A 20,388-nucleotide genomic window follows, 5' to 3' on the forward strand; every position below is an offset into this window, starting at 1 on the left:
GGCAGTTAGCCTAGTACTAGCCTATGAATCTATGAACTATTAATTATATTAAATGTATTTTAAGATCAAAAAATGGTGCATGTTGATGCATGCATAGTCTTTTCCACATATTTATATATGCAGATACATGTATATTTGTATATACCTATATATCTATATCTATATATATAGCTATATCTAATCTATATATATATCTATCTATCTATATATATATATATATATGGTTCTACCTGACTTCGTCGACAGCGCAGAAGAAGACCACGAGCGGAAGAGAGAAGATCAAAGAAAGAGACCAGGCCTTGATCGCGGGGTCGCTGAACACACACAATGCAGAAGACCGACGTGGTATATCTTTAGTACGTGACGACGTTGCGCGAGGCAGGTAAGATATATATATATATATATATATATATATATATATGTACGTGGGCATGTGTGTGTGTGTGTGTGTGTGTGTGTGTGTGTGTGTGTGTGTGTGTGTGTGTGTGTGTGTGTGTATATATATATATATATATATATATATATATATATGTGTGTGCGTGTGTGTGTGTGTGTGTGTGTGTTTATACCTACATATATACATTTCATATTTGTACTGAGTTTGTATTTCAGTGTAACATATGTTAATGATGAGTTTTAATTGGTCAATCAGATTATGCAATTTTAATAAATTACTATTTAAACTGTGACTTTTATACATATATTAATTTCTGGAGAAGTCTGGAATAGACAACATTTCTTAACTCAGTATTTTTATGGAATAAAAAGAATAAAAGACTCCTCTGACATCCGTGGCACTGATAATTCTTTCATGTAAATCTTCAGTTTTTCTTTTTTTCTTACTAGCAACCTGTGGAGAACTAAGTCAAAGACCCTCCTGAAATCTCAGTGAAGCCTGTGTCCCAGTTCTCCATTTCCAATTTCTGCTGCAACCTGGTAAAAACATGGGCAGGTATTTCTGGCCATAAATCCATATTGTGAAGTTTTTCTTTAAACCCAGAGGGTATTAGCAGCAAGGAAACAAAGCTGGAAATAAAAACGATACTAAAGCTTGAGAGCTTTTACTGGCTCAAGGCTATCCCCTATCCCATGATGCACCACGGCAATTCCCCAGATCTCATTTGCCGCAAAAGCTTCAAGGTTGTCTTCTTACTGGCTCATTGGCTAAGTGAAATATTTTTGATATTTTTGTCTATATCTCTTCACTTTCTCTTTAATAGTTTTTTCCTTTATAATCTGTGTGATTGTCGTGAGTGTTTGCTACCCCTGTCCCCTTTCTTAAGGATTGTACGGCCCGTTTTAGTTAGAGGGCCGTAGTTGCCCGTTTAAATTAGAGGGCCTTTCCTCTCTGTGTGCTAGCCTTTTCCCCTTCTATATATAAAAAAAATACTATATTTACTTCTTCTTATAGTTGTTCTATTGGGTTTATGTTACTTTATTTGTTATTATATTGTTCTTTCTTCTCAAAAGAAATATGTCAAAGGATAAGGACAGAGAACACAAAGAACACCGCCCTTCTGGCTTTAAAAAATGTGAAAAATGTTCTCAAAAAATGTCATTGACTGACAGTCACACCAGTTGTGTGTACTGCCTTGGAGAGGCTCATTTGCAAGAACCCTGTACCTTCTGTCATTCTTTCAGCACCAGGGTTCTTAATGAAAGGAAAAGGAAACTTATAGATAGGGGCCTTATGACTAGTTCCTTCCAAGAACAGCTGGAACAAGATCAGACAGTTCCTAAAAGTCATAAAAGGAAATCTCCATCGGTTCCTGCTTCAGAACCAACAAAGAAATCAAAAGTGATGAAGCCAAAGAGTTATTGCTCCAATTCTGCTTCTTCAGTCTCAGTGCCGATTGTTTCTTTGGTGCCGAGACAATCTTCTCTGTCGAGATACTCACCTATTTTGGAACCAGTTTCACCAACATTAAGATCTCCGATTCTGGAAAGGAGATCTCCATCTATCTCCACCCATTCCTCCAGGACACTTTCTGATGAGGATGTAGAGCAGGTGGTGAAGAGGCTGCTCTGTGACCTGGTGCTGGCAAAATGTTTAGCTCCTCCAGACCCAAAGGCTTCGAAGCCATCCCATCTTCAGCCTACTATTCCTCCTCTGACTGCTTCACTCTTGGAGTCTAATGTTTTGGGTTCTTAGTGCTGGAACCTTTGGTTCCGACAATTCTTCCTGCTTCCTCGGAATCAATAACTCTAACCTCATCGGCTCAGTCTGGAGCTGAGAGGTCTGGAAACCGATGCTCTTCGGTCAACTCCGAGAGGGATAGTCACCCCGGTTTTTCTTTGGAACTGACCCTCTCTCTCGGCGCTTCAGCTCGTGTGAGCTCGGCTCCTACATCTGCTTTGAAGCCTGCCCCTCCTGCTCAGAGTCAACCTTCCATTTCCTTGGAGCAGAGGTCTTCTTTGGAGCGGGGTGGTAAAGCTTTCAAAGTGATAGAGAAAGCTTTGTCTAGTGCTAAAGCCCTGCCATTGGACCTGATCTCCTTCCAGCAGCCGGCAACAGCCTCTTCTCCCCACCTGCCCCTAAGCGTAGGGAACCAGAGTCCCAAGGAGCCCCCATTGGAGGTATCCCCTCTTCTGAGACCACCCCAGATTACCCCACTGGAGAGGTCCCTCAGAAGAGAGTTTGTAAGAGGAAGCACATTGACTCACCCGAGTCTGTCACTTCTGACACTGATTTGGATGAGTCAGAAGGGTCCCCAAGATCCCCCTCTGAGGATGTCTCTTTTGCAGACATCCTTGAAATCCTTAGACAGACAGGTGATTAGAAGACCTCTAACCCTATTGAGGATGAATCAGTGTACCTTGAGGCTTTTGGTTCCCGACCTTTCACCTCCTGGGTAACACCGCCATATGACCAACTGTTAGGGGTCATATCTCGGAAAGCTTGGACCTCTCCGGACACAGTGGAGCTTGTCCCAAGGAGGCCAAAGAAATTTATCACTGCTCCAGAAGACAAATCATTTCTTACCAAGGGAGTACCTGTGAATGCTGTGGTGGTAGCAGTAGCCACAAAGATCTGTGCAGCTCTCCACCCTTACCTCCATTGCTAACTCCTCCATGAGGCGGATTTCCTATGCAGCTGACAGAGAGATCAGGGTGGCTGCAGCAGGGATCTCTCTTAGGGGACATTCCTGGATGCGTCTATGCAATTTTACAGAATCCTTCAAGTCTTCCTTTACCAACGTCCCCTTTGATGGTTCAACTCTTTTGACCAGGTGCGAGCAGGAAGGGAAAACCTTATCTGCTGTCAGAGTCCATTTCTCCTTTCCTTCCAGACCCTATCCCAAGGGTCAAACAGGATGGAAAATGTGGTTCCATAAATCCCAAAAAGGTTTCCCCTCAAGCACAAGGTCAACCCTCCCCTAGAGGCAGAGGGGGAGGTTATAATGGAAGGCACCGTGTTTGTGACAGAGGGGTTCCACAACACCAGGGTGATAGAGATACTTTCTTTGATTGACCCTTTCATCGCCCCTGAGGGTTTGCCTGACTGTCCGTCTCTGGAGGCAGTCGGGGTCGTCTCTCACTGTACCCAAGCGCCTGGCTACAAATTTCCCAAGATTGATGGGTACAAAATATAATTTCCAAAGGTTACCTCATTCCCTTTGTTTTTGATCCCCCTGCAAATCAGTCATTACCAGATGTGCCACCCAATCAAATAGACCGTACAACATCAGCAGTTATCTTGTTGCTTCAAAAAAGAGTCATACAAGAATTTCCCACAGAGCAAATAGGATCCGGAACTTACGATTCTTTTTAGTTCTGAAAAATACCGGGGACTGGAGATCAGTTCAAGACCTCAGCAAGCTAAACAAGTCTGTAAAAAAATTGAAGTTCCATATGATCTCTGCAGTCAGTTTTTCCATTTATCAGAAAAGACAACTGGATGTGCTCCATAGATCTTCAGGACATGTACTACCATATCAAAATGGACAGGCGCTCCAGAAGACATCTACACTTTCGGCTGGGAGCCAGTCATTTTCAGTTTCAAACACTGCCCTTTGTCCTCACTACAACCCCCAGAGTGTTCACCAAATGTATGGCAGTGGTCACAGCTCACCTGAGATGTCAGGGATTCCAGGTGTTTCTGTACTTAGACGACTGGCTTCTCACTGCTACCACCAAGCACCAACTAATCCGAGCCAGGGACGAGACTCTATCCTTGCGCGCCAGATTAGGGATTACAGTAAATCTAAAAAAAATCTGCTTTATCTCCATCACAGCACATTGTCTTCTTAGGCTCAGACATAGACTCAACCACCATGACAGCAAAACTGACCCCAGAAAGGATTAAATCATTGCACAACCAAGTCATATTCTTGCTGACCAAACACAAAGTACAGGCCAGGATAGTTCTTCAAGTTCTAAGGACTATGGCATCCACCATTCTCTTAGTTCCCTTAGCCCATCTACACATGAGAGTACTTCAGTGGCTACTATTTGCCCAGTGGTCAATGCAAGATCTACCCTTGTCCCACCAAATACTCATTACAAACTCCTGCAAGAAGGATCTAACATGGTGGTTACATACAGATCAGCTTTATCTAGGTTGTCCGCTTGTTCTCCCTCAACAAAATGCAGTCTTGACCACAAACGCTTCCCAGATAGGGTGGGGGGGGGCATTATCTGGGAATGACAGTCCAAGGTATCTGGCAGGATCACGAGAACCACTTGCATATAAATGTTCTGGAGATTAGAACAGTGCTTTACACATTGCAAGCATTCCACAGTTCACTTCCCACCGGGACAATTGCAATTCAATCAGACAACATGTCTGTAGTGTGGTACATAAGCAAGGGGGAGCCAAGTCTTACCCACTTTGTTGAGAGGCACAAAGAGTATGGAAATGGATGATGGACTCTCAGTGTTTTCTGGTAGCAATGCACATTCCAGGGAAGTCCAATGTGATAGCAGACAAACTGAGAAAAGCAATTCATATGCCTCATGAGTGTTCCCTAAAACCAGAAGTTGCAGAAGAGATTTTCCACAAATGGGGCCACCCTTGCTGCGACCTATTTGCCACTTACATGAACACCAAATGCAGCAACTACTTTGCCCTCATTCCCCATCTGGGGGAGTCACCCAGGGATGCCCTGGTCCACAGTTGGCCTCCGGGACTTCTTTATACTTTTTCACCCTTTCCTCTCATACCCAAAGTGATTCAGAAAGCAGAACTGTTGAAAAGTACCCTGATTCTCATTGCTCCTTCCTGACCTCGCCAAGTCTGGTTCCCCTTCCTGTGGCCCTATCTCTTGGAGGAACCATGGATTCTGAAACCATCTCCAGATCTTTTGATTCGCCAATCTGGAAAGTTCCATCCTACCATCCAAACCCTGAAATTGACAGCATGGCTGCTCCATTTCCAGGAATAGCCAGGTGTATATCCCTTTCTCCTACCATTAAACACATTCTCATTTCTTCCCACAAACCTTCCACCAGGAAATTATATTCCAGCAAATGGAAAAGGTTTTCCATTTGGGTGGCTAAACAAGGCATAGATCTCTACTCAGCCCCCATAGAGTCTATCCTGTCCTTCCTTTTATCTGTTTTTCAAGAAGGAGCTTCAGCTTCTACCAATAGAGTCCAGTTGGCTGCCATCTCAAATTATCATTTTGGGAACATGGAAAATTCTATTATGTCCCACTCTTTATGTAAAATCTTTTTTGAAAGGAGTCCTCCTTCTCAAACCTCCAATCAGGCAACCTCCGGAACCCTGGGACTTAAATTTAGTTCTGACCTCTTTGATTTCTCCACCATTCGAACCGTCTTCTTCATCTGACTTGAAATTGTTGTCATGGAAGACATTGTTCTTTGTAGCTATAACATCTGTTAGGAGGGTTTCAGAATTGCAAGCTCTGACCATTCGACCTCCATATATTATATTTCATAAGGATAGAGTCTCCCTAAGAAATAATCCTTCTTTCCTCCATAAGGTATGCTCAGAACATAATCTAAACACAACTACTGAATTACCAGTATTCTTCCCCAATTACACTAATAAATCAGAATACAGATTGTATCAATTAGACGTCCACAGTATTCTCTGATTTTTACCTGCATAGGACTAAAGATTTTAGGAAATCAGATCAATTGTTTGTTTCCTTCTCAGAGAAAAACAAAGGTTTGCCCTTTTCCAAGGTGACTCTGTCTAAATGGCTTTCAGACTGCATCTCATTTGCTTACAAAAATGTTGGGAAACAACTACCTGCTAAAGTAAAAAGGCCATTCAACTAGAGCAGTATCAACTTCATTAGCCTTCATATCAAAACTCCCAATTGATACCATTTGTGCAGCAGCTACTTGGGCAAGACCTCATACCTTTGTCACTCATTACAAATTGGATTTGGCCTCCTGGGACAGGCCATCCTTTGAGTCCACTGTGCTGAAGAGACTCTTTGCTTGAGCCACCTGGGATAAAGGTGCTGGGGGACACTGTCCCATCCAGCAAGAATTATGGCGAGATAGGACTACATAACATTAAGAAGTTATGTACTTACCATAACGTTCTATGTTTGTAGTCCATCTCAACTACATTCTTGCGTCCCACCCTCCTTCCCCCTTCCTGTATCCTGGAGGAACTGGTGGACTATCCATAATGCTGTCTGACATTGTTATAGTTGTTTGTCCACATGGCATGGATGGTAAAACAAAGTTATTTTGTTTTCTATGTACATCATTATTGATAGCATAATTACTATTATGTATTTAGTTACTTTCTTGCAAACGAGATCTGGGGAATTGCCGTGGTGCACCATGGGATAGGGGATAACCTCGAGCCAGTAAAAGCTCTCGAGCTTTAGTATTGGCCGAGCTGGCTCCGAACCCATCCAGCAGGAATGTAGGCGAGATGGACTACAGTCATGGAGCGTTATGGTAAGTGCATAACTTTTTATTATACATTTAAAACAGCTCTGCCAGTGATCCTTAAAAACTGTGTATGTCAAGCAGATCCACAAGATGCTTAGAGCTTTGTAGCATTAGTAGGAAGGATACCATGCTGTGAACATGTATTTAAAGAAACATCTGGTAAAGTAGTTGAGAAAACGAGTCTGTATTACGATGTCGAAACGCCGTAAAAGCAAAGACCTAAACATTGGCAAATATCCAGCGAAATGCATTTCTGCAATTCGCTAAATACTTAAAGGGCAGACAAATACTTGCCCCATAAACGAACTGATCTAAATTTACCTAAAACAAACCCACACCCCCTAACTAAACATACCAACTCCGAGATCACACTACAGTGGAGAAAAGGGCAAAATTGTGTAATTGGCCAACTACATCTTTGTCCTTTAAGTTTTCAGTGAATCGTGGAAGAGAATTTCGCTGAATACTTGCAATGTTAGGTGTTCGCTGTTATGGTATTTCAACGCAATAATATACACCCAAGAAAACATTGAGTAAAATAAAAGGAACCATGTCTTCTATTCTATGTTTTCAGTGTGGTAGGTGAGGGCATATCACCAAATACTGCATTGAAAACAGGGGAAATTCTGAGGGCTCGAGTGAAGTCTGGTATCCCACCTGTGACCCACAGGATGACAAGACTAACAAGAAACAGAGTATAAAGGATTAGTCCAAATAAAATCAATTTAGCTAGCAGATCCAGGAGACTCTCTATCTGATTCCATCGATCTCTCTTTCTCTTTCACACAGACACACATACACACACACACACACACACACACACACACACACACACACACACACACACACACACACACACACACACACACAGTCACTTCTGCTTTCATACGCACATTCACTCACACAAGACCGCTCTTTCTCTCTTGATCTCTCTCACACACACACAGTCTTCTTTACTTTCATGCATGCACTCACTCACTCACAGACACAGACAGAAAAATAAACACACACACACACACACACACACACACACGCACACACACCTTTCTGTTTTTTTTTACACTCACTAAACAGCAAAAGCGCTGCTTAGCGAGTGTAAAAGTAATGTCAGACGTTACTTTTTTAGCAGTCTGAGCTCAATGGCAGCTTGATATGCTGCCATGAAGCAGTGGACTCATTTTTCACTGGGCATTACTTGTACATTAATACCATGCTGGAGAATATTCTTTCTCCAATCAGGGTGCTGATGTACAGTTTGCCCATTCTTTAAAGTGCAGATACAGCCTCTCATTTTACGAAACAGACTAATAAAGTCTGGTGATAGTCTCATAAAAGCAAGCATTTTCAATGACCAAATTGTAAACCACTCTAATAGATAAACCTGATAGTACTGAGGCAAAAGTGTTTTCTTATATATAATTCTACAGTTGTAGCTCATAGTATGTTGTCATATTTTCTTTGTTAGAAGTTAAAAATAAAATAAAATTTTTAAGTAAAAATGAGGTTCCACAGGCTGCTGAGCTGGTCATAATATTCAAATAATGGAGTAACCTCTAAGCTTTGTGATTGGCTCCTTGTTTTTCCATCTTCCAGATTTTCCTCCAATCAGCTCCCATGTACCCTCCACCATAGTCTGTAACTGCCTTTAAATAACTAACCTGTTAAATGTAATGTATTAGAACAAGAACACTTGTCCATCTACCAACTTAACTGAGTAAACCACTGGAAACTTCAAAGAGGTGTTTTTATTCCTCCTACAGGGAGGTTATCAGAGATGACCTTCCTAGATCTTCTAGCTAAAGTGATTTTATCTGGACTAATCCCTGATACAAATATTGCAATGGTGAGACTAAATTAAAAACTCACATACAAACCACTAAAGAGTTGGGGGAAGGCAATCGTAAAAAGGCTATGGAATGAGATCAGCTGATGACCTGGTTGACCAAGACCGAATTCTGTTACTGTAAAAAGGCAAAGCTAATAAAATGCTTAATAAGAGTGGAGAGGCAAGAACAAAAGGGGCTGCTGGACTCTGGCAATGCATTTATGTTAGTGAATTCACAGCATGTTTGGGAAAAGAAAGCTTGCCCACCAAAGTCTATTGAGGTAGTGCATATTCATGGGGTAAATTTACAAAGTTACACAGGTGGAGGTACAAACCTAATTTGGAAGAGTCCTCCATCTGGTAGCCATGGCTTCTTATCTCTGTAACATAGTATATGGGAAAGACTTCCTGTTTTTCAAGAATCTTTGGAACAGTGGAAAGGTGATAACACTAGGGAATCTAGCATAACCACTGTAAAAGAATCAAGATTGAGACAGGCCATCAGTTTTTAGGACTGAGACACCCCCATGAGCCTAGAGCCATATGAAAGCCAAGAGTCTACAAGACCTTGGGCACTAGTAGGGGGTACCAGGAAGATGGAAATACAGATAAATATGTCTAGAGAGCAGTGCAGTCCCTGCCACTATACTACAAAGAGTCCAGGCAGAAGTGCATAGGATCGTAGGATCATAGGATCATAGGCGGTTAACTAGGCTAGTGGCACTGAGGCCCTTATAAGCCTAGCCAAGAGTTTAGCTCATATTTTGACAAATCAGCACCCAATGCCCCTGTCCAACAGGGACATGGGTGGAATCCGAGGGGTATATTTTCTTTTTCCCATCCAGTTATCCAGGTTGCACTTAAAAAGGGGTAAAGCTTGATGTGGAAAGGGAGTCTGTTTAATAGATGGGAAGTCTCTGGGACACAAATCTGTCTCACCAACAAGTCGTGTTGATGTCACAGACCAGGTTGAGACCGTGCATGCGGGTTACCCGAGTGGAGCTTGACTTGTGGATATGCAGCAGTTCCATCAAGGTGGGGTCCGTGATCGCCTTCTATGCCAGACAGAGGTCACCTCTGAGGAGTCTGTATGAAATTGAGTCGAGGGATAGAGCTTTTAGCCTAAATGTGTATGGTAGATATTTGAGGCCCTGGATTCTCCCAGTGAGGAACCACTGTGATCTCTTCAGTTGCTACATGTGCTTTGCGAGGTACATGCCAAAAGGGACATTGTACTCAATAATAGACCTTATAAGGGAAGAGTACAGGGATGTTATGACCTCCTTGTCCCTGGATGAGATACCCTTACTTATGAGGTGGGCCATGTAGAAGGCTTTCCATACAATGGAAGCAACATGGTGGTCAAAATTCAGGTTGCTATCAGCCTGGGTGCCCAAATCCCTCACAACTGACTGCATGCTTAGGACATTATTATTAATGTGATAATTTATGGGGACGTCACTCTCCCCAAAGGGGATGATGATGCATTTTTTGGTATTCAGCTTGAGGCCATGTTTCTGGCGCCAGTCATTTGTCTGAGTGAGACCCTCTTGGAGGATGTCCACATCACTAGGGGAATTGATGACAGCACCCAGCTTACAGTCATCTACAAACTTAGTCAGCCATAGCCCACTGGTTTTGGCCTGCACCTCAGAAAAGTATATCTCAAATAACAGAGGCCGTAAGACCGGACCCTGGGGTGCGCCGCTTGTTATGACTCTACAGCTTGAGGTGGCTTCCCCTATTTTGACCAAGTGGGTTCTATCAGTGAGTCAGTTTGCTACTCAACTGGTAACATATGGATTGATGCCTAGTTGAGAAAGTTGATCTATTATGCCCAAGTGGGGAATCATGTCAAAGGCTTTGGCCAGGTCAAGATAGGCAGTGTGCACCATCTTCCCCTCGTCCATGGCTTTGGTGACTGTCTCAAAGAAGTCAACCTAGTTTGGTAGACATGACCTCCCCTTGAAGAAGCCAAATTGTGTGGGATCAAGTGTTTGGAGGCTGCCAATGTCCTTGTTAATGAGGTCCATGATAATCCATTCCATGGCCTTGCAGATCAGGCTAGTTAGGCTGAGGGGTCTATAATTTTCTGGATCGGTGGATGCTAAACCTTTGTGTAAAGGGATGACAATGGCTGTCCTCCACTCAGCTGGAACAAAGCCAGTACTTAGGCTTTGGTCGAATAGGGTGCCTAATGGTGCTGCAAGTTTCTGCCTGAGTTCACATAGGATGCAGCCTGTGATGTTATTGAGTCCCATGGAGGCTGTATTTTTTGCCTTTGAGAGAGCAGTGATGACCTCTTCCCTAGATATAAGAGGAAGGGGGCAGGTACTGGGGATGTCCTGATTTACTGATGGAGGGACAAAGAGGTAAAGTTTCACTGAATCTGTCAGCCAGCAAGTTTGCTATATCTACGGCATTTGTATATGTGGTGTCCTGGACCACCAGTTCTGAACATATCTGGGTGCTTCCTTTGAGATTGCGGACATATGTGAAGAAGGTCTTATAATTGTCTCTAGTAGATGTGGCCAATTTGGACTCAAAGTTTGCTTTGTAGGATTTCACTATTGCTCTTATTTGCTTATTCAGGCTAAGGAGACATTGTTTCCAATTGGGCACCTGCTCCTTCTTGGTCTTGGACAGCAATTTCTTTTCCTTGTGTCATAGACTTTATTTATTGCAGATGTCCACCAGAAAGGTTTACTCTTCCTTGTGTTGGATGATTTAGTCCTCTCAGGTAGTCCTGATTACATGCATCTATATAAATGCTTGTATGGTATTTTGGTGTAGTTTTGGGTATTGGTGCTAGTTCCTACAAAGGGGGAGGGGGCTGTGAAGCTGTTTATACCATCCCTCAGGAGGCTGTAATCAAGTTTGGAGAAGTTTTTATGTCTGGTCCTAGCAAGAGGGGGATTGGAGGAGATGGTGACTTTGAACGTGACCACTTTGTGGTCAGATGTTACCAGGGAGGATGATACTATAGGGATGCTGAAGTGGTTACTCATGTTGGTTGATACCATGTCCAAGATATTATCACTTCTTGTGGGGGTATCAACTAACTGTTCCAAGGCATTTGCATTGACAAAAATCAAGGAATCTCTGGGCATTTGTGTTCTGGCATGAGTAGTTCTTCCAATCTTTGTTTGGGAAGTTAAAGTCATCCAGAATCAGGGTAAAGGGTTGAATCTTGATAGATTAGATTCAAACAGGTCCAAATGGACTGACTAGGCATCTTGAGTCAGATTTGGGGTCTGGTAGCTAGTTATGATTTTCTTGTCAATGGTTAACTGCACTTGGAGTGTATCCTGTGTGTCATACTGTTTGACCAGCCAGGAGGTGTATATGTCTTTATTGTATATTGAAACTCTACCTCCTTTGGTTTTACTGCTCACAGTTTGTGTCTGAATGTATGATAGGATGAGTAACCAGGTATGGCTGGGGTGCTCTCTGCAGCTTTATACCAGGTTTATTTGACTGCACAGATGTCAACATTTTCCAGGGTTAGGAATGCTTGCAATGAGTGCAGTTTCATGTTTAGAGATTAGCAGCATGACCTTTAATTTGTGTTTTGTTGAAATTTTATGTTGGTAGTTTTCACCTCATCAATTTTCCTAAAAAAGGCACTATAGGGGAGGCAAGAACCTTTGCCAGAATCCTAAAGCCCATGTGAGACAGATGCAGGCCATCTTCCATGAACCATGTTGCTTCTGTTGTACATGGCCCACCCCATAAGTAAGGGTATCTCATCCAGGGACAAGGAGGTCATAACATCCCTGTATTCTTCCTTTTTAAGGCCCATTATTGACTACAATGCCCCTTTCAGCATGTACTTCGCAAAGCACATGCAGCAGCTGGAGCAACCACAGAGGTTCCTCACCAGGTGAATCCAGGGTCTCAAACATCTACCATACACAGATAGGCTAAAAGCCCTATCCCTCTACTTAGTTTCATACAGACTCCTCAAAGGTGACCTTTGTCTGGGATACATGGTGAGCACGGACCCCACCTTGATGGTACTGCTGCATATCCGCAAGTCAAGCTCCACTCGAGCAACCCATATGCTCAGCCTCAACCTGGTCTGTGGCATCAACAAGACTTGTTGGTGGGACAGAATTGTGTCCCAGAGACTCCCCCATCTATGGAATGGACTCCCTCTCCACATCAAGCAGAGTACCTCTTTACCCCTTTTTAAGAGCAACCTGGATAACTGGATGGGAAACAGAAAATATACCCCTGGGATTCCACCCTTATCCCTGCTGGACAGGGGATTTAGGTGCTGATTTCTCTAAACATGGGCTAAACTCCTGGCTAGGCTTATAAGGGTCTCAAGGCCAATAGCCTAGTAAACTCCTAAGATCCTATGATCTCTGGCAAAGCATCGTGGTCTGTTGATCATATCTTCCCAAACTATTAGGTACTGGATCCCCTTGGAATGACACTAGAAACTAAGCCAGTTAAAGTCAATCATTTTCTGTTTGTATTGAGGCATCATTCTGGGTGACGGCAAAATGCTGCTTAAGGCTAGGGACATACCTGTCTGGGGCACATAATCAGTGAGCTCAATCATGTCTCTCTTCATATAGTCCAGAGAGGTATGTGTCAAGTCATTCACGCCAACATGGATTATGACAGAGTCATAACAGTACCTGTTGTTGAGAGACTGGCACCTGACAGACAACTAACCGTGACTTTCTCCTTATCTAGCCTGGTGAGAGGCACATCCATGTGTCTCACAGTGGAGTCTCCTATGACTAATATGTTGGGTTTATGGTGAAGCCTTAGTGGCTGTGAGGCACAGGTGTGTAGACTATGTGTGCTATGTGGTGTGGAAGGCTGTAGAGATTACGTGTGTTTTTGCCTCTGAGGTCACCTTTGTTTGGATATGTTTATGTGGAGGACCTCTGCATATGTAGGTGCGTGTTGTGTAGGTGTGGGTGGTGTTTGAGGTGTAGTGATTATATTGACAACATTTTGGTGCCAGATATACTGGCTTGAGGGGGAAGAGAGCTTGGACTCTAGGTTCCTAATGTAATTGCAAATAACCAGCCCTGCCAAGTCTCAAACACAGGACCCTCTCAACTACAGTTAGAGCAACACACCATTAGACCAACTCAGAGAGATTCCCAGAACCCAAAATAGGATTAAAAGCACAGGGTGAGATAAAGTTCAATGAGAAGCAAAAAGATAAAAAGGAGTGAGAGAAAGAATGTGATTTCAGGTCAAGTAGTTACTAAAGAAAACTCTTTAGACTATTAGAGTGAGCTACCCTTCTTAGGGAACAGTGGAATATGGAGGTCTCCATTCCTGCCTTACTAGAAGAGGAGGCAATGCTATCTGCCTCCTGGGAAGAACAGGAAATGCAAAAGGAGAAGAAAATTCCAGTCTGCCTGACCTACAGGTAGTTAGCTAAGCTTTAAATGGGTCCATGGGAGAATGAGACCTTTAGCCATGCCAGGGAGAACATGTCCAGATAATGGAGGAGGATCTCACTGTTGGGCTTCCACCATATTGTCCTTAATTCAAAATGCAGAATGCTAAAATGAGAAAAGAGACTGTTTGATATCTACTGGATTGAAATGTGTATTTTGTTTCACAACTGCTTTGTTTATATTTCATCTGTCAGTATCCTTTTGGTCTAAGTGAAGAGGGTAGTCATCCAGGCCACAAAATATTACGGGGGTGCGATCACCAGATGTCAATTAGTCTTTAGTGCATTTGAAGGTATGCATTTGCAGTCAGTACTGAAGCACTTTGGCACTCTGAATGTGTGTTATAAACTGTAGAAAGCCACTTGCTATAAATGTAGCAAGCGGTTTGCTACAGTTTAAAGGAGAACCACACCCACAGACTGAAAAAAAACATGTTTATTTCATCATTTATTGATGTGACCAACTTGAAAACCTCTCTAAAGCCAACTTTGGGCTCCTAAAAACTGAGGTGGCTAACTTCTCGGCATCCATGCCAATGGAACATAGCTGTATGCCAAATCATACACCAATGCATTGTACAAGCATGTAAGCAAACAGATGTACCTTGCCATACTAAATAGAACTAAGATGCTCTCCTCCAAAAAAAGAAAGCCAATCTGGTGGTCCCCAGCCATCAATAAACTCTACAACAGAAGAAAGAAACTGTTGCAGAAAAAAAAATGAAGTCACAGGACTGGAAAACCTCCCTTATCAGTCTCAACAAAAAGCTGAGATCCCTTATCATATCCTCTAAAGCCAGCTATGAAAGCAGAATTGCAGCTGATTCCAAAAATAACCACAAAGCCTTCTATAGGTATATCAGAACCTCAAAGGCAATACCCAGATTTGCTCTGAGTTATTGCACAATGGCACCTCCTATACTGAGCCAACAGATATAGCCAACATACTGGCCGACAGATTCAGTGCCAACTTTACCCCTCCCCCCCAAGCGCCCTATCACAATACCAGAAGAAAGCCTGGTACACACCATTCCTGTGGCACAGGTAAAAGCTGCATTGTCCAAAGCCAAGAATACAGCGTCCATGGGACCTGATAATATCCCTGGCTGCATCCTACATGAGCTACAAAATGAACTGGAACCACATCTGTGTGCCCTGTTCAATCACAGCCTTATCTCAGGCTATGTCCCTAATGAATGGTGCACTGCTACAATCATCCCGCTCCATAAAGGTGGAGCAAACACAGACCCAGGGAACCATCACCCCATTAGCCTGATGAGTCTGGTATGCAAAGCTATGGAGTGCATCATCATGGACCTGCTTAACAAAGATATAGGCAATCTCCAAACTCTTGATGCCCCACACAGTTTGGCTTTGTCAAGGGAAGATCCTGCTTACTAAATCTGTTTGACTTCTTCGAGGCAGTCACCAAGGCTGTGGATGACGGTAAGGCAGTACATACAGCCTACTTCGACCTTGCCAAGACCTTTGATACCATTCCCCACTCAGGTATCATTGATAGACTCACCAAACTTGGCATCAATCCTTACATCACTAGGTGGGTTGTAAATTGGCTCACAGACAGGACCCACAGAGTGATTCCAAGTCAGACTGTCGACCTGTTATGAGTGGAGTCCCACAGGGCTCGGTCCTGGGCTCTCTCCTGTTTGACATCTATTTCTCAGAAGTCCAGGCCAACACAGAATGGTTTTGACTGACCGAGTTTGCTGATGACTGCAAGCTAGGAGTCATTATTAACTCCCCAAGTGATGCAGACATCTTACAAAAGGGCCTCTCTGAGACCAGTGACTGGTGTCGGAACCATGGCCTGAAGCTTAACGCCAAAAAATTAGTTATCATCCCCTTTGGAAAAAACTCAGTTCCCACGAATTATCATGTTGATGGGAGCCCACTGAACACGGAAGGGACCTTAAGAGATCTGGGCATCCAGGTCGACAGCCACCTCACCTTCGACCACCAAATTGACAATGTGGTCAGAAAGTCCTTTTACGTGGCACATCTTCTAACCAAAGATTTTGCATCCAGGAAGAAAGAGATCATCATCCCTGTCTACTCATCCCTCATTAGACCAGTCATCGAATATAACACCCCACTTGGCATGTACCTGACCAGACACCTACAACAGCTGGAGAGGCCACAAAAGTACCTCACAAAAAGAATCCTAGGCCTTAAACACATGTCCTACATAGGCAGACTCAAGAAACTTCAGCTGTACTCAGTCTCTTATCGTCTACTTAGACGTGATCTCTGCTTGACTTACAAAGCTATGTCCAACCCAGCCCTATTTGAAATGTTACACCTAAAGAAATCCCAATCCCCCCGCGCCACACGCTGTAGAGATCACAACCTCATTACTACAATTAACAGAACATGCTGGAGGGACAGGTTCATCTCCCAAAGACTGCCCATACTCTGGAATAAGCTTCCCATTCATTTCAAGCAGAACACCTCACTGGCCGTCTTCAAGAGAAATCTTGACGAGTGGATGGGTAACAGAAAGTTCACTTCAGGGATCATTCCAGATGACCTATTGGATAGGGGCACTGTGAACTAACATCGGATGACATGGTGTCTGGGCAATTTTTTGGGGTTAGGTTTGTAAAGGTTCCAGGGCCATTAGAGTAGTACACACCTATGACCCTATGGAACGACGTTTTAACACCACCTTTGGACTCTACATACTTGTTTTATATTTTTAAATGTAATTCCAGAGTCTCCCCACATGGGGTCCAGCATATGATTTTTTTAGTCTTCCTCTAAATATCCCATATTGCAGTGTTTGGCTTTAAAATAGTACATCATAGCCCTTAAACTCCTATCAATGCATTGACTTTACATGTGTTTTCATGTATACCCTACTTTCTTTTAGTCAGTCAGGTTTAATTATCATTTCTGGCCTTTCAATGACTACTGAAAAGACAAACAGGGATAATTACACAGAACAGTATTCTTTGTGATTGTTACGTCTTTCTAAAGTGGCCAATTTTCATTCTTTCATTATGCCTTAACTCCTTAAACTGATCTCTCCTCCCCCCCATAAACACCTCCCTGTAGTATCTGTCAAAGTGGTAAATTTGAGGTGTTTGCTGCTGTGATTGACAGCTTACAGCAGGAGACAAAGTTCATGTGCTGAGAATACTGTTCTGTGTTATTATCCGTGTTTGTCTTTTAAGTAGTCATTAAAAAGCAAGAAATGGTAATTAAACCTGGCAGACTAAAAGAAAACAGGGTATATGTGAAAACATATGCAAAGTTGATGCATTGACAGGAGAGGTATAGCAAGCAAATTCTATTTTGTACTCATAAGCTCTTAGTGCTACCCCCCATAGACAACTATCACTTAAAAATAGACACGTCTCAAAATGCTGTCCCCCAAGGCACTTTATAAATGTAATTAACATTTTCAGTGGTTCCCCCTAAAACTATTAGCATAATGGTTTTAGATTAGCAATATTGTACCTTTTGTTAAAGGCATTCATTTAGACAGTTGTAGACATAATATGAGCTGACAAAAGCCACATTGATATGATGCTCAGAAAAAAAATGTACTATCTAAAGTACAAAGTGTATGCCTGGCTACATCCCTGACACAGGAGCTTAGGATGCATTGAGAGATACCTAGAGGCAGACTAAAAAAATCAAGATGCCAGACCCCATGTGGGCAGACTCTGGAATTACATTTAAAAATATAAAAAAAGTATGTAGAGTCCAAAAGTAGTGTTAAAATGTAGGAAACATCAAGACTTGATGAAATAAACATGTTTTTTCAGTCTGTGAGCACTGTTCTCCTTTAAAAGAAGAAAAGCTTAGGCTTTTGGATTTTTTTCTATAAACCTAGGTTGCTAAAATAACAGGATTCAAATTAAATTGCATTTTTAAGGATATGTAGTTTACAACTGAAATGTCTGTTATTATTTCTGACTTCAGTCCTCGATGATTTGTCAGAAAACCTAATTTTTATGAGGAACAGACCAAAAAAATATGAAGCAAAAATCTGGATATTATACAAAATTCTGGATAGGTGAGAGGTCTGCCCACAGGGTGGTGAATGAGCTAAGGGAAGAAGCATCAGAAAAAAAAAACTTAAACGGCGACAGGATGCAAATGTAAAAGGCAAAGAATATACCAAACAGAACTGAGGAAAATGACAGACGGTAGAAGAATACCTGAAGAGAACACAGTCATCATTAAAACTAGAAGGTATTTCTTCATAATGATTATAATGTGACTCTACAGTTTGCGAGGTAGAAGTCTGTTATTTTTTGCCATGTGTTGATGCTGGAAAGTTTGCACATTGCCAATTGCCTCTCAAGGAAGAAAAAATATCAAACAACAGCTCTGCATCTGTGATCAAGCAAGCTTCCTTCAAAGACTGTAAAAAAAATCTGGAGATGTTGGTAGGGTCTACACTCCATTTGATTGTTACCTGTTACAGTGTACTGCATCTTAACCTGCAATGCATGAGGGTAACATTTAGAGATGGAGCATCTGCATGCTTCTAGCAGAGATAAACCTGAAATACAAACATCTGAGAGTGCCTAACTGAGGCTAAAAAGCGATTGCACACACACACACACACGCGCGCGCACACACACACACACACACACACACACACACACACACACACACACACACACACACACACACACACACAAACATGCACCCATACATGCACAAATATACAATTATACAGATACACACACACACACACACACACACACACACGTACATATACACATACAAGTATGCTTGCACATTACACACACACACACACACACACACACACACACACACACACACACACACACACACACACACACACACACACACACACAGACACGCACACACACACACACACACACACACACACACACACACACACACACACACACACACACACACACACACACAAACATGCACCCATACATGCACAAATATACAATTATACAGATACACACACACACACACACACGTACATATACACATACAAGTATGCTTGCACATTACACATATACACACATGCACACACACACACACACACACAGACACGCACACACACACACACACACACACACACACACACACACACACACACACACACACACACACACACACAAATAACACATCTCTGGCCCAGAAGATTCAAAGATAAATAATAAAGTTCAGTCACTGTATTCAAAAACAAGAAATTGAAGAAAACATTGAGAAATCTTTAAAAATAATAACTGCATAGGGAGCTTCAAAAGTTTGCTTTCTTTTGCCTTAATGAATTCCATGTACTGTAACAGAAGAGTTGGTGGATAGCACTTGATTTTTTTGTTTTTCATTTAAAATGGAAACTGAGTCATAACAAGCCACAATAATGCCTCTGCTCTAACCCCTGTGTATAACATATCTTAGTTCAGAAAAAGGTCTCAGACAGAACCAGGAATAGAAGCAGCAAAAAAAGTAAATTAAATATATACATAAGGAAAGTTAACAAAATATTTTATTCAGTTATAATAAACAACTCGTTTAATTATATTAAGGTCTTAAATGTTATTCAGCAACTTATTTTGTAGATATCTCATTTAACTTTATTGTCTTTATTAAGATACTTTGTTTCTGAAATACCTTATAAACATAATCTGCTTAAATTCCACCCTTTGCTTTTGTTTTTCTAGTTGGACGATGCTATAACAGACACTGATGCCCAAAACGTGAATACCAACTATCCCTACATGGGTATTGTGAGTATCATGCATGTTAAAATAGTTTTATACTATCTTAAAATAATTCTGAGTTGATTTCTTTCCTATACCACATAGAAAATCATTAATGAAACACTCTGTCTAGAGTTATCAATATTAACATGAGGCATCTCTAGTAGGTATGCTCCTGGGTGCAGACTCCATTGCAAGCAATGAAATACAGCATGACTGGGGAAGGGATACAGTCGAGAGGTGCTGCCTTTGTAGGTGATGTTAAAATGGTAAAATATTAAACAAAGTGTCTGGGTGTGCGCCTTTGTAAAAAACTCCAGCTTTACTCCGTAAGCATATCGCCTACTCCGAGGTCATCTCTGCCTAACATATAAAGCTATGTCAAACTCAGAGCTGTTAGACATGCTACACCTAAAGAAATCCCAATCCCTCTGAGCTACACACTCTAGGGACCTAAACCTTGTCACCACAATAAACAGGACATGCTGGAGGGATAGATTCCTGTCCCAGAGACATCCAATACTCTGGAA

The 20,388-nt window shown here is 42.2% G+C and overlaps 1 protein-coding gene across 1 annotated transcript in view; it reads left to right on the forward strand.

Annotated features, from left to right (window-relative positions):
• LOC122804503 (galectin-3-like) overlaps positions 1 to 20,388 on the forward strand; it is a 272,792-nt gene that overhangs the window by 116,800 nt on the left and 135,604 nt on the right. The window contains exon 3 of the mRNA XM_044074416.1: positions 19,820 to 19,885. Coding sequence (XP_043930351.1) covers positions 19,820 to 19,885 — 66 coding nt within the window. The remainder of the gene's footprint in view (positions 1 to 19,819; positions 19,886 to 20,388) is intronic.

Source organism: Protopterus annectens, chromosome 6.part0 (genome assembly GCF_019279795.1).
Source record: "Protopterus annectens isolate FY-2018-M chromosome 6.part0, PAN1.0, whole genome shotgun sequence".
NCBI classification, from domain to species: Eukaryota; Metazoa; Chordata; order Ceratodontiformes; family Protopteridae; genus Protopterus; species Protopterus annectens.